The sequence below is a fragment of the Vigna radiata genome, chromosome 5 (genome assembly GCF_000741045.1).
Source record: "Vigna radiata var. radiata cultivar VC1973A chromosome 5, Vradiata_ver6, whole genome shotgun sequence".
Taxonomy (NCBI): domain Eukaryota; kingdom Viridiplantae; phylum Streptophyta; class Magnoliopsida; order Fabales; family Fabaceae; genus Vigna; species Vigna radiata.
This window is the reverse complement of record NC_028355.1, coordinates 25266901-25281476: the sequence shown is the minus strand read 5'-3', so window position 1 is coordinate 25281476 and position 14576 is coordinate 25266901. Positions and strand designations below refer to the sequence as shown.

The 14576-nt window shown below is 35.0% G+C and overlaps 1 protein-coding gene across 1 annotated transcript; it reads right to left on the bottom strand.

The window, feature by feature from the left end:
* Window positions 1–372: 372 nt before the first annotated feature.
* LOC106760784 (mediator of RNA polymerase II transcription subunit 15a-like) lies at window positions 373–5590 on the bottom strand. Its single transcript, XM_022781177.1, has 5 exons — window positions 5530–5590; window positions 5061–5130; window positions 4337–4448; window positions 4154–4238; window positions 373–504 (listed from the first exon to the last, which is right to left on the bottom strand). The coding sequence occupies exons 2-5, from the start codon at window positions 5123–5125 to the stop codon at window positions 473–475; spliced, it is 294 nt and encodes a 97-aa protein (XP_022636898.1). The 5' UTR covers window positions 5126–5130; window positions 5530–5590; the 3' UTR covers window positions 373–472.
* Between the last annotated feature and the right edge of the window lie 8986 nt (window positions 5591–14576).

Genomic DNA, 14576 nt, shown 5'->3' with positions numbered 1-14576 from the left:
TTTCAAATCTTATAATATAAGATATTAAATAATATTTTTATATTCTAAAATTATAATAATTACAAATCCGCATTTTAAATTATATTGTATTTTGAATCACATAATTTATAATACAAATTTTTATTACAAATTATTATATTATAAATTTATATTCTAAAATATATAATTTAAAATAAAGTTAAATATGTTTTTTCTTTTCTCTTAAGTGAAAATTGAAAATCGTGAATACTTTAATTTAACTTAATCTCTCAATTTTAAAAGATAACACTTGTTTATTTAATGTTCTAATTTTATGGAAATTAAGAAACCTAGATATATAATATATTTAATTTATTCAAAACAGTTCCAAAAATACTCATCTAATAAAAATAACCAAACAAAATAAAATAACTCAAAATACATTGTCTTACAAAATTCAAATGCAATAACTTTAAATAAAAATATCAAGTTTGTCCACCGTCACCTCTCGAATTTACCATGCCTCAACACCATCTGCAACATCATCTGTTCACATATAACACATTATACGATCATCACCCATAGTTTTATTCATAACACATTAAATATAAACACATTAAACATATCAACCATAACCCACCCCATCCCAACAAACAAGATTTCTAATCCTCTAACATAACTTAATCATAATGAATTACTCAATTTTTGATATTAATCTTCAATCCTCGATTCTTGACCCTTGAACTTTGATGTCATCACTAACATCTCACACATAGACCCTTGGTCTATCAATTCATTAGCAGTTAAGCTAACTACTTACTTAATCAATATAGTAACACTACTATCAACATAGCATCACCTTGAGCATCTCAATTACTATGATCACCATCATAGATACGTCACCATTATTACTATCACAGTCATGAATAACATTATGAACATCACCAAATCATAACACCATAGTGCAAATAATCAATCTCACTCTTGTACCTTACCTCACCCGCCTATAACTGCTCCTATAGACTAATTCGTAGCTTTCCCTACCGATAAGCTCAAATAGTCCCGCAATCCAGCTAAGAAAAATGTAATTCTATCACGCAAGGACAATGACCACACCATCACCCCACACGAGGAAGGCTTAATACCCGAACAACCCTTTCGATGCACACAAGACAAAAAGAAGTACATATCCGCAGATAGCACAAAAATTTACTACGTACAGTTAGTAGACTTATCCTTCACTCTCATGCTTATCAATCACATACTCAGGTACACCTCAACCCTCACTCATGCTACAATCTCAAGCACAAGTCAAAACTAATCCTAAACACAACCATTAATCTCATTATCTGATTATTATCACATTCCACAACTCCTTAAGAAGCTTGGTATACGTTCATTCTCCATCAAACTACATTGTTTCCAGTAAAAATACATAATCGTTTATCACTTAAGATAATCGACTATCTCAGTGGTTCTACATAGCAAATCACCACGATTCATCACACATGAAAGGATATCGATTCATCTCAGATAATCGATTATTCCTAAAACTCAACTCACAAACCAATGCGCAAATAATCAATTATAACTAATGATAATCGATTATTGCCGAATCGAAACACATCCTAAACAAAATTCAACTTTGTAAACACACATACATCATACATGCATTGAAGTCTCACATACCCTTATGAACAGACTCTAATACATACATTACATCACTTTAATCATCCAAAACCCATCATTATGCAAATTATAACCCAATATATGATCATCGTACCACTTTTCACAACTTATATTTGTATGGTAAAAACCTCAAACAACATACATTTGTCCTCCCTTAGCATCAATACATATTATCATGGGATAATCCAACAAAAACATACATACTTTCATAGGAGAAACCCAACACAAACATAATATAAACCCTATCATCATGCATACACAATTTTTTTCCAGCAATAACACCAAATAATCATAATCACATAAACATATATCAAAACAAGGATTTCCATGCAAGAAAATCAAGAATGCATAGCATACAACAAACAAAGATAAGTTTCCGCATACCTTGGTCAATACTAGAGCTTTATCTATACTCTAAAAACACCACAAATCCTCTTGTGCACTAAGGTTTTCTGCAACTCCTCCTCTTTTTTCTTAGAAAACGTTTCTTCTCTCCCTTATCTCTCTCAATTTCGTTTTTAGTATTAGGGTAACAATGTGCAATCCCTTCCTTTCTTTTCCTTTTTATCTTCTTCTATTTTATCTATCTTTTTGGTTAAAATAATATCTCTCACTTAATGCATAAAACCACCAAGATTTTCTCTCTTATTTTATGTTATCTACTTTTTAAAATATTACCAACCACCAAATCTCTTAAAGATTCACGTAACCATCTTTCTACATTTTAGATTTCTTTATTATTTTGCATGTTATTACATCTCACACCCCCTATATTAATTTCTACACCAATTAATAAAGGTACAAAGACTATTTTGCTCTTGGGCCAAAAATACAAATAAAATAAAGTTCTCATTTAACTCTTTTTCTCTTTAGAATTGAACTCACACTCGTTTCATCCTAAACCATCATTCTATCAACAAACCAACACAGCACATTAGTAATATCACACACATAAATCACCAAATTAATAACATATCAATCATGTATTCATATTAATAATAACATCAAATAATTATCATAGCAATTTCAATTCTAAGAAACATCTAGACTAGAGATGACAAAAAAACCTGCACCCGGATCCACGAGTAAAATCCGTTGCGGATATTTAGTATCCGCAAGTAAAAGGTATCAGCAGGTAGCAGCTAATTTAATACTCATTTGTTAATGGGTCGGGTTCAGATATCACATTATCCGTACCCGTGAGTATCTGCTACCCATTTGAAAAATGAAATTACAATTTTACCTATTAGGTAGGTTTTCTTACTTTAAATTGTTTTCTAACCAGATGTTGTATCCCCTTTGTTGTGCCAAAGAAATAACAAACCCTAAATCTCACTTTTTTTTCTCACACTCTCCTTTCATTCGCATTGTCGTCAGAGAAGGAGGAAGTTCAATCCTAAGGTTTCCTCAAGCTAACGCAAGAGCCGCAAGGCCCATTTCACGGCGTCATCGAGCGTCCGTCGCGTGATTATGAATGCACCGCTCTCAACGGATGTCTGATCCAAATACGTGTGTTCCATTCCGTGCGAAATCGAAGTATGGACGACGACGAACAAAGCGAGAGCGACCCTAGACCGTGAACGTGTCGCGACAGCTCGATGCCGCGAATGACCTACGTGAGGAGGATCGACCGACAGTGATTGACGCAGAAGAAGGAGATCTGGTTTTGTTATGTTTTTACAGATCTGGTGGAATTTGGTGTTACTGGTGGAATTTGGCCCATTTTCATTTTTGAAAATAAAAGGTTTAGGCACCCAATTTTGTTTTTGAAAATTATATGTTTTTTTTTTCAATTTAATTTGGACCTTTTTGAAAATCATAATTTTTTTTAAATATTTGCGGGTTGAAAATATATATCTGCACATTGGAAAAAATCAAGAGGTTTTTTTATGCAGGTATCCGACAGGTAGTGAATACTTTTTTGAATGTGGATCGGGTTGTGTGTAAACACTAACGGTGCCCGACCCAACACATTATCATCCCTAATCTAGACAATAAACCCAATTAGCAAACAATAACCCTCAAGTCTCGAAACATCTTTATTCCCTTATTATCACATTTTTTCCTGGGTCTTACATTCACCCTTCCTCAACAGAATGTTAGTTCTCGAAAATTGTTTTACTTACCAAAAAAACGAGGATACTCAATCTTCATAACCTCCTCTAATTCCCAAGTCGTATTTTGGGTTTCATCCCATAGCAGCGAATGTTCTTCCCTTGCAACGTCTTAGTTTGCACATCTAATACTCGTACTGATCCTCCTGTTGCAATAGTTAAGTCCTCTTTAACATATATTTGGTGTTCAAGTTCAAACCAAACAATTAAAAATAAATTTTTCTTTAGATACTAAAACCTATCGGAAATGGAAAAGGAAACCAAAATTGCAAGTCAACAACGGATATAGACACAGACATTGCAATGTTTTTAGAGATAAATTTTGAGATGTTAATATCAATGGAAAATTTTTAAAAGCTAATCTGGATCGGGAGGTTTATTACTTGGACCACCTTGATTTGGAGCATTGGCCATGCTGCCCTGAGATTTATTCTCCATGATAAGCAGCTTTGAAGATAATTTTCGTAGATAATCAGACTGAAATAAGGAAATATCACATTATACCATCAATATTTCAAATGGAATGTTATTGTAAACATAATCACAAATTGATAAATCTATAATCAAATACGTACCTGACTTGTTGCAGCAGTAAAAATCTTCTCTTCAAACCGTTGAGCAAGCTGTTGAAGTTCATGCAATTCCTCTGGCCCAGAAACAGAAACATGTCTTTTTAAAGTGTCCATTCTACAGAAAATGAAGAAAAGCAATTTAATAACTAAATAATACAAATTCTAGAAAACTTATGGTCAATAGACAATCATAAAATGTTATAAGCTTGTTAAAATGTAAAAAAGACCTTATTGAAATCATAGACATGTTCAAAACAAAAAACAATTATAGTAGACTAAATATCACGAATGAAGTGCAAGCAGCAGATTTCTAGTAGTCGCCGACCCGTTTCTTACACCATGTAAGTATTATCTCTTCATCTTTTCTCCATTAATTTGTTTTCATGTCCTTATGCTCTATAATTGTTAGTTGAACCCTGTTCCAATCTATTTCTATAGACAGTTCTTGTTAATGACTTTATTCAGCTAAACCTCATCATCAATGATCCTGCTAAACCTCATCCCTACACTTTAATTATGACATTAAAACTAGAATCACTATTTTATTAAATTTTCATTTTACAAGAAAAAATGAACCTATTTAATTGTTTTATTAACCTGGCAGACATTTGAGTACAAGTTTAATAACTTTTTAATTATAGAATTACAATTATGGTGCTATGCTCATCAGAGTACTTGGAAATGTTGTCAATATAAAAATCATTAAGACCATAAGATTGAATCTTACATTTTGTCGACAATTCTTTGGCGTGATTTTTGCTGCAACTCACCTCTCCAATCACTGGTATCCATATTAGCTTCATTGCATAAATTCCAAAAGATAATATAAATGTATGAAATATTATCAAGATAATTCAACATATAACCCATATAAATAAAACCTCCACCAATAAAGTTATAGTCAACAAAACGGTTAAACAACAAAGTTATAAAAACCTAGGTTTATAAGATGCACACAAAAACATTGATTTTCTAATTGTCTGATAATTAATTGTAAAAACGAATAACAAAATTCTAATTTTACATAAAATATCCTCGTCAATTTATAAATTTATGCCTGTCATGTTCTCTTCTCTCAAAGATCGATAATTAAAAAACGAAACACCCCTCTTTTTTATTCATTAAAGAGCTATCTGGTGCCAATAATCTTTCAAAGATGAAAAAAAAAAAAACAAATCCAATATTAGAAAACCGACCTGACGGTGGTGGCGATTTTCGTGAGATTCCGGACGTAGAAGCTGTGTTACAATCTGACTGGTGACCTTCGACCATTTCAAAATATTACTATTATTATTATTTATAAAGTTTTCTAACTTTTCTATATTTATTATATATAAAATATAATACGAACTACTTGTAAATTTATTAGTCTATAAAATAAATTGTATATTTTTATTATAAAATAATTTTATATTATAAATATTTATTTGAATTTAAAAAACAAATATTAAAATGATATAATAGTAAAATATTTACCATTTTAAACTTTAAATATTTTACAAAATAATTAAATTTAGATTAACTGTTTTTTGAAAGATAAAAATAAAAATATAATTTTTTTTAATTTAAAATAATGATTACTTAAAAATTAGAAAAAAAAAATACGATTCTTCTTTATATATAAATATATAATTATAGATATTATATTATTTTGAAATGAGATATTATATTTTTGTCAATATAAAGTTTAACTATTTTGACTGTGTCACTATTTTATTATACTATAATATATAAATTCGTTAAATTTTCATTTTACAATTGGGAAGACGAGTAAATTTCATTTTTTTAATAAAAATTGAAATAGTAAAAATAAAAATTTTCACAACTTTGTTTTTTTATTAAATCAAGGAAAGTTATTGAATCATAAAATTTATTAGGGAAGACGTGTTCTTATTTTTCATATCCTTTTACCTTTTTATTTATTTTTTAACCCACCGTATACAAGTAATTAAAAAGATTTTTTTTTTCACCTACTTTCATATCTACTCCTTAATGTAATCAGTATGATCATAATTTGATTTCAGGTATAAAAAGAATGAATAATCAAAAACAAAAATCACGGTTAGGTTTAACACACGATAAAAATAAAATAAAACAAATATGAACAAAGATAATATGTTTGATTTAGATGGATAAGAAAAATAGTTATGAATTATGAATTTCTAGGTTATTTTTTTATTGGTTAAATATGTTTTTGGTCTCTTAACTTTTAGTGAAAATTGAAATTAGTTCATCTTCAAAACTTTGGTCTAATTTAGTGCTCAACTTTAGAAATGTATAAATTTAATCTTGTTAACCAAATTTTGTTAACTTTAATTGATGTTTCAAGCGCGTTTCATGATTACATTTGGATTGTTTACATTGTGTTTGACACATATTTGTTTTAATGTTATTAAATGAGAAAAACATCAATTAAAGTCAACAAAATTTGGATCAAACAATGTAAACAACCCGAATGCGAAACGCGCTTAAAACATTAATTAAAGTCAACAAAATTTGGTTAAAAAAACAAAATTCATACATTTTTAAAGTTGAAAGACTAAATCAAACAAAGTTTTGAAGAGGAACTAATTTCAATTTTCACTACAAATTAAGGAAAAAAACATATTTAACCATTTTTTAGGTAGGTGGTGTCACACCCCATTTAATACCCTTCTTAGTGGAATACACTTGTCAACCGTCCGGTTCTCCCCTGGTAAGTGGGAGACAAACTCTGCCAACCTTTTTAATTCCCTTCCCCTCGTGATCCGTGCAGTAGCAGCATAACAGAGAACCCCTGGGAGTGGAAGTCAGGTGTCACGCTGGAGTTGGCCAAACCGTTCGGACTGGAGGCGGTATATAAGGTGAGATTGAAGACCTGACGCCCTTTTGCATGCAAACTTCATCTTCTTCCTCAAACCCAACTTTCTGAGAATCTCAAATTCTCCTCCTTCTCTCTAAAACCTTCCTACCTTCTCTCTAAAATTTCTAACCCTTTTACTGTTCCGATCACCCTTCAGACTACACCTGAAGACTTCTGGTGGTCTCCTCTCTCTCTTAAACCGTCCGGTTTCAAGTTTGCGTCTGACTTTGGAAAGCCTTAGAAGGGATAGTCCTTACCAACTTGCTTTTCAAGACTTAGCTGGAATTAGAGGTAAGGGAAGCTTATAAAGTTTAATTTATGATTTTCTGTATGGTTGAAAGTATGCCTGATTTAATGCATGTTTGATATCTAAAGAATGTTGCTTGATTTCTTATGATTTGAATATGGTATGTTGTTGTATGAGTTGTATGATAAGTATGAACTATGAATTTTGTACTGATAAGAGTATGTATGAAACTTAGAGAAAATGTGAATCTGAGATCGAAGGTCATTAGGACCGTTCGGTCTTCCCTGTTCCGTTCGGTCTATTATGATTGATCGGCCTAGTATAGTTACTAAAACTAAATTGGTTTCCTTTAAGTGTTTCTTTGATAGCTATTTAAGAATGTTGGTCACAAACCAAGCGTTCGGCCTTACAAGTGTTCAGCCTTAGGCTGGCACTTAACATTTGAAACTTACAATCTGATATTCTTCCTTTTTGAAAACCGTCCGGTCACTTAATGACTGAATGGTCTAGTGAGACTCTATTTATTGAAACGTCCGATTTAAATGGACTAATGTCCTTTCACTCTTTTAAAAGAATTTCTTCTTTATTGATCCGTCCGGTCTGATAAGTGTTTAGTCATAGACCAACCCTTTGATCATGTTAATGCCTATTGTATGATATTCTTGCCAAACCGTTCGAATGACTATCCATTATCGTCAATCTCTGAGTCATGGCCTCATTCTTTGCTAAAACTATCTTATCAACCATTTGGTATTCTTCTGTTATTCAGTTATACCTTTACTATGACCGTCCGGTCACTTACTTGAATTCTTGAGACTCAGCTTCCCCTTTTTGATTCAAACCGTTCGGTCACTATTGGTTGTGATTCGGTATTGGGTATTTGGTACTCCTTTCAGCACCCGAACAGTTTGGAAGTAATAATGAACACTGATTGAATTTGACTAAGTAAGAGAATTCCACCGGCGGAATGACTCATGAATTAGTATAGATTGGTAAAGTATGAATGTGGGAATGACTCAGGTGTTGTCCTTGTTCCTGATATTCCGTGAGGACGCTTTCTCAGGTAGAGAGAGGTCACTCATGCGTGGGAATGGCAGGAGGTCCGCGGTTATATGAGTAGATAACCGTTTGAGGGCTAACCTCGGGTGGCAGCTGATCAGAGAGACAGTTACTACACCACACCGGGTGCTAGGGACGACCGAGCTACATGTTCATACGTCCGGACAGTGTCGTTGTGGTCGGTTATAAATTGATGAACTTAGTATGCATGTGTAGTACTGGAGTGTATAACATGTTGATTTGATTTTGTTTAAGTGTTTACATGTAAGTTGAAATCATTAATTAAATTTACATAAGCTTACCCTTATTCTTTGTGTCTTTGCCTATGTTGTCGTTCGGTATCCGACCGTTCGGTCTTTCTTTTCAATTGCAATGATCACTCTTTTTGGGTGTGAGCAGAGGATAACTTAGAAGTTACATTGGAAGCTACTTTGGAGGATAACCTGGAAGACGCAGCAGAAGCTATGCCCGAGAGTTATGCAGGACCGTCCGGTCCTTAGTGTAGTTGTTCCNCTTGGTTTTATATTTTGTAGATGCTATGTATAGGAACTTTTGATGATTGACCGTTCGGTCAATGAACTTAGTCTAAGATCGTTCGGTCTAACTTGTAAATATCTTACTTAATTGAACTGATTGTACAGTTTTAAATTAAATGCTATTCTCCTATTCCTTTCACCTCTCGGTTTATTCACTACTGTTCTCTTTTATTGTTCATGTTAACTCCTGAAAATGAATTATAGCTTTGGTTATATTTATTAGGATGTTACAGGTGGAAGTATTGAAAATTATATGCCTATTGAGAAATCTAATGTAGATATTTAACATCTAATTTCATAAATTTAAAATTTTCAAGTTTTTATTTTTAAAGAATTTTTACTACAGGTTTATATTATGGAATTCAACCATTTTTGGAATGTATAATCCATAACAATGGTAAATTTAAAAAACATTTCACATCTTATAATATAAGATATTAAATAATATTTTTATATTTTAAAATTATTATAATTATAAATTCGCGTGTTTTAAATTATACGTTAAATACAAAATAAATAATGTATTTTGAATTACATAATTTAAAATATAAATTTTTAGAATTCAGATTTTTATTACAAATTATTATATTATGAATTTATAAATTTATATTCTAAAATATATAATTTAAAATAAGATTAAACATGTCTTTTTTAAAATAGGTATTTTCCAAAACTTTGACTTAATTTAATATTTTAATTTTAGATAAATAAGTGGTTTATATCAACATATTTTCACTTTAACATATTTTCATTTTGATACTAAATTAAAAATATATTTAATATATCATATAAATTTAATAAAATTTAATTTAAATAACTGAATTATTTTGATTATACAAGACTAAATTAGTTTAAAATTTTAAATAGACTAATATCAAATTTTAAAAAATTAAAAATATATTTAACCATATATAATTCAAAGAAATCGTTACATTCTAAAATTAGGAAGTGTAAGAAGAAATGTTGCTGGACTAATTTTGACTTCCCAGACTCAGAGGGTTAACGACAAATTTTCTCTTCTTATGAATTCTTAAAATTATCTTTTTAATATGTATTTAAGAATGTAAATATTTTATTAAACTTTAATGTATTACTTAGTATTTTTAATTAAACAGATTAAAATAATTATTAATTTTTCATGTTAAATTATTTTTATTGGATCGTATTTTTTTATATAATGCAATAAAATAAATAATTTTGTAACTGTTTCGGTCGGGTTTGGAGGTCCCTTATAACATTCCTGATGGGAACTTGCTGGAGGCCGGACGATCATCATGGTCCTCTTCAAAATCAAGGTTGTTCGTTCTCCCTCCTTCCTTCTTCTCCAAGCCAGGCAGGGTGGGTACCTACCAAAGGCACTCCGATGCTCAAGTCAGTAAAAGTGACCGAACGGTCATCAATATAAGGGATGCATGTAGTGTGCATAATATATATCGTGGTCCAAAATCATATCTGAGACCTTTATTTATACTAGTTGTAATGGGCTTTTACCTTTCGTGGACCTTATGACGGCCCAATCACACCTTAACCTCCATTAAGGACTTTAATGAACTATTATCATTTATAATATATCCATGTGGTCGACCTGCTGGTTCGTCGAACGAATGGTTGGCCTGGTGGTTGGTCGACTAGGATGATCGGCGTGGTGGTTGGTCGACCTAGAAGATCGGTCTGGTGGTTGGTCGACCTGGAAGATCGGCCTGGATGATCGGTCTGGTGGTTGGTCGACCTGGAAGATCGGCCTGGATGATCGGCCTGGTGACCCGGATGGTCGGCCTGGTGGTCGACCTAGTGACCCGGATGGTCGGCCTGGTGGTCGACCCAGATGTTCGGCCTGGTGACCCGAATGGTCGGCCTGGTGGTTGGTTGACCTGGATGGTCGGCCTAGTGATGCCTAGGAGACCGTACGGTCCCCGGGGTACTGTACGGTACATCAGCCCCCCAAGCCCGATCATGATGTCAATGATGCGATGGGTTTTAGTAGGTGGCTCTCCTGGAAAGGACGAGTGGCTTGATTTGTTGTTGCCTTTAAGTGATGTTGTGGAGATCTTCGGTGAGGCCAACCGAGGTTCCTTTGTTGTTGATCCACAGTCGCCGACCTTCGAAAAGGCCACCCGGGATTCTTTTGTTGAAAATCCACGGTCGCCGACCTTCGCAAAGGCCGACCGGGATTCTATTGTTGAAGATCCACGGTCGCCGACCTTCGGAAAGGCCGATCGGGATTCTATTGTTGAAGATCCACGGTCGTCGACCTTCGGAAAGGTCGGCCGAGATTCTTTTGTTGAAGATTCACGATTACCCGAAGAGCTAGATGATTGAGGCCGAAGGACCGAGCAATTGAGGCCGATGGGCCGAATAGTTGAGGTCGATGGACCGAATAGTTGAGGCCGATGGGCCGAATACCTGCTGTCAAATTTGGTTAAGTACCTGTGAGGCTGAATGGCCGAGCAGTTGAGGCCGAAGGGCCGGATGGTTGAGGCCGATGGGCCGAGCAATTGAGGCCGATGGGCCGAATAGTTGAGGCCGATAGGCCGAATAGTTGAGGCCGATGGGCCGAATACCTGTTGCCAAATTTGGCTAAGTACATGTGAGGCCGAATGACCGAGCAGTTGAGGCCGAAGGGCTGGATGGTTGAGGCCGATGGGCCAAACAATTGAGGCCGATGGGCCTAATAGTTGAGGCCGATGGGCTGAATACCTACTACCAAATTTGGCTAAGTACCTGTGAGGCCGAATGCCGAGCAGTTTAGGCCGAATGGCCGGATGGTTGAGGCCGATGGGCCGAGCAATTGAGGCCGATGGGCCGAAGGGTTGCCGCCAAATTTGGCTAAGTACCTGTGAGGCCGAATGACCGAGAAGTTGAGGCTGAAGGGCCAGATGGTTGAGGCCGATGGGCCGAGCAATTGAGGCCGATGGGCCGAAGAGTTGCTGTCAAATTTGGCTAAGTACCTGTGAGGCCGAATGACTGAGCAGTTGAGGCCGAATGGCCGGATGGTTGAGGCCGATGGGCCGAACAATTGAGGCCGATGGGCCGAATACCTGCTGCCAAATTTGGCTAAGTACCTGTGAGGCCAAATGACCGAGCAGTTGAGGCCGAAGGGCCAGATGGTTGAGGCCGACGGGCGGAGCAATTGAGGCCGAAGGGCCGAATAGTTGAGTCTGATGGGCCAAATACCTGCTACCAAATTTGGCTAAGTACTTGTGAGGCCGAATAGTTGAGGCCGATGTGCCGAATACCTGCTACCAAATTTGGCTAAGTACCTGTGAGGCCGAATGGCCGGATGGTTGAGGCCGATGGGCCGAGCAATTGAGGCCGAAGGGCCGAATAATTGAGGTCGATGGGCCGAATACCTGCTACCAAATTTGGCTAAGTACCTGTGAGGCCAAATGGCCGAGCAGTTGAGGCCAAAGGGCCGGATGGTTGAGGCCGATGGGCCGAACAATTGAGGCCGATGGGCCGAAGGGTTGCCGCCAAATTTGGCTAAGTACCTGTGAGGCCGAATGACCGAGCAGTTGAGGCCGAATGGCCAGATGGTTGAGGCCGATGGGCGGAGCAATTGAGGCCGATGGGCCGAATAGTTGAGGCCTAGCGGTTGAGGTCGAAAGGTTGTGTTGACGTCCTTTTGAAGCATCACTCACTGGTTCCTTGTGGCTACAATAGGGAAGACAAGCTCGACCCCACGGTGGGCGCCATTAATGTTTCGGTCGGGTTTGGAGGTCCCTTATAACATTCCTGATGGGAACTTGCTGGAGGCCGGACGATCATCATGGTCCTCTTCAAAGTCAAGGTTGTTCGTTCTCCCTCCTTCCTTCTTCTCCAAGCCAGGCGGGGGCGGGTACCTACCAAAGGCACTCCGATGCTCAAGTCAGTAAAAGTGATCGAACGATCATCAATATAAAGGATGCATGTAGTGTGCATAATATATATCGTGGTCCAAAATCATACCTAAGACCTTTATTTATACTAGTTGTAATGGGCTTTTACCTTTCGTGGACCTGATGACGACCTAATCACACCTTAACCTCCATTAGGGGCTTTAATGAACTATTATCGTTTATAATATATCCATGTGGTCGACCTGCTGGTTCGTCGACCCGGATGGTCAGCCTGGTGGTTGGTCGACTTGGATGATCGACCTGGTGGTTGGTCGACCTAAAAGATCGGTCTGGTGGTTGGTCGACCTGGAAGATCGGCCTGGATGATCGACCTGGTGACCCAGATGGTCGGCCTGGTGGTCGACCTAGATGTTCGGCTTGGTGACCCGAATGGTCGGCCTGAATGATCGGTCTGGTGACCCAGATGATCGGCTTGGATGATCGGCCTGGTGGTTGGTCGACCTGGATGGTCGGCCTAGTGATGCCTAGGAGACCGTATGATCCCCGGGATACTGTACGGCACAGTAACTATTCTTTATTTTAAAAAGGATTTAATTCATCAGAGTTAAAAAAAAATGGATAGATGACTAAAAATACCAATTCATCCTTATTAAATTATCAACGAGTTTACGAAACTTTGTCATTCTAGTTAGGTTTCAATAATAATGAATGACGTTGAAAACTATAATGAAAAATATTACTAAGGAAGTAACCATTATAAATTAATAAAGGTTGTTTACAAGAGAAAAAAATATAAAATATATTTTGTTATTTATACTTGGTGTATATCAATATTTATCAACCTACTAAACTTTCCCCTCCCTTCACATATTTTGATTTTAACCAACCATCATAAACATATTTTGTTGTTTAAGTAACAAACTAATCATACACTTAACATTTAAATAATTTCTCTAATTTTATTTTTCCTATTTATACCTATTTACATAAACCAATACAACGATACAAAATTATATAAAAAGTGTAGTTATTGGACTTCTGACTACAGTATTTAATCATAAAAATTGTATTCACACTTTAAAGACACATAAATGTGACAATTAACAATAATAATGATTTTCAAAAATAAAAAACACAAGCTAATATTTTATACCACAACCACATTTTATTGATTTCTCACGAATAAATTTGAAGTTAACAAAGTTTTTTTTTTTTTTTTTTTTTTATCAAAATATCCCAATGTATGATTATGTTTTATTGTTTGTGTATGGTTTGTTATGCATGAAATCGGTTATGTTATGCATGGAACCGATTTCATAGTTTTTGAAGCTCGTAGGTCCTATGCAGGAAGGAATTGGCGTGATGGTGCAACTTTCAATGTGTTTGGTTTCGTGGTAAGTGAAACTCATTGTTAAACATCACATTTTAATTAGTTAACAATAATAACAGGTTTGTTTGAAAGGATTATAATAATTATTAATAATAATAAAATAATATTAATAGCAATAATAATAAATAATAATAATAAACATTTTTTATATTATTCATAAATATAACTTATTATTATTATTAAAAATAATTTGGTAATTTTCGTTTTCTTATTTATTAAAATATTTTTTAATATATCACAATTTTTTTACAATATATATATATATATATTAAAATATCTCACGGGAAATGAGAGAGAGAGAGAGAGAGAGAGAGAGAGAGAGAGAGAGAGAGA

Excerpts from the sequence above, each read along its gene's own strand:
- LOC106760784 (XM_022781177.1), bottom strand. The coding sequence starts at position 5,125 with ATGGATACCAGTGATTGGAGAGGTGAGTTGCAGCAAAAATCACGCCAA. Across the intron at positions 4,449-5,060 it reads CAAAGAATTGTCGACAAAAT|AATGGACACTTTAAAAAGAC; the intron begins GTAAGATTCAAT and ends CATTTTCTGTAG. Across the intron at positions 4,239-4,336 it reads TTACTGCTGCAACAAGTCAG|TCTGATTATCTACGAAAATT; the intron begins GTACGTATTTGA and ends TCCTTATTTCAG.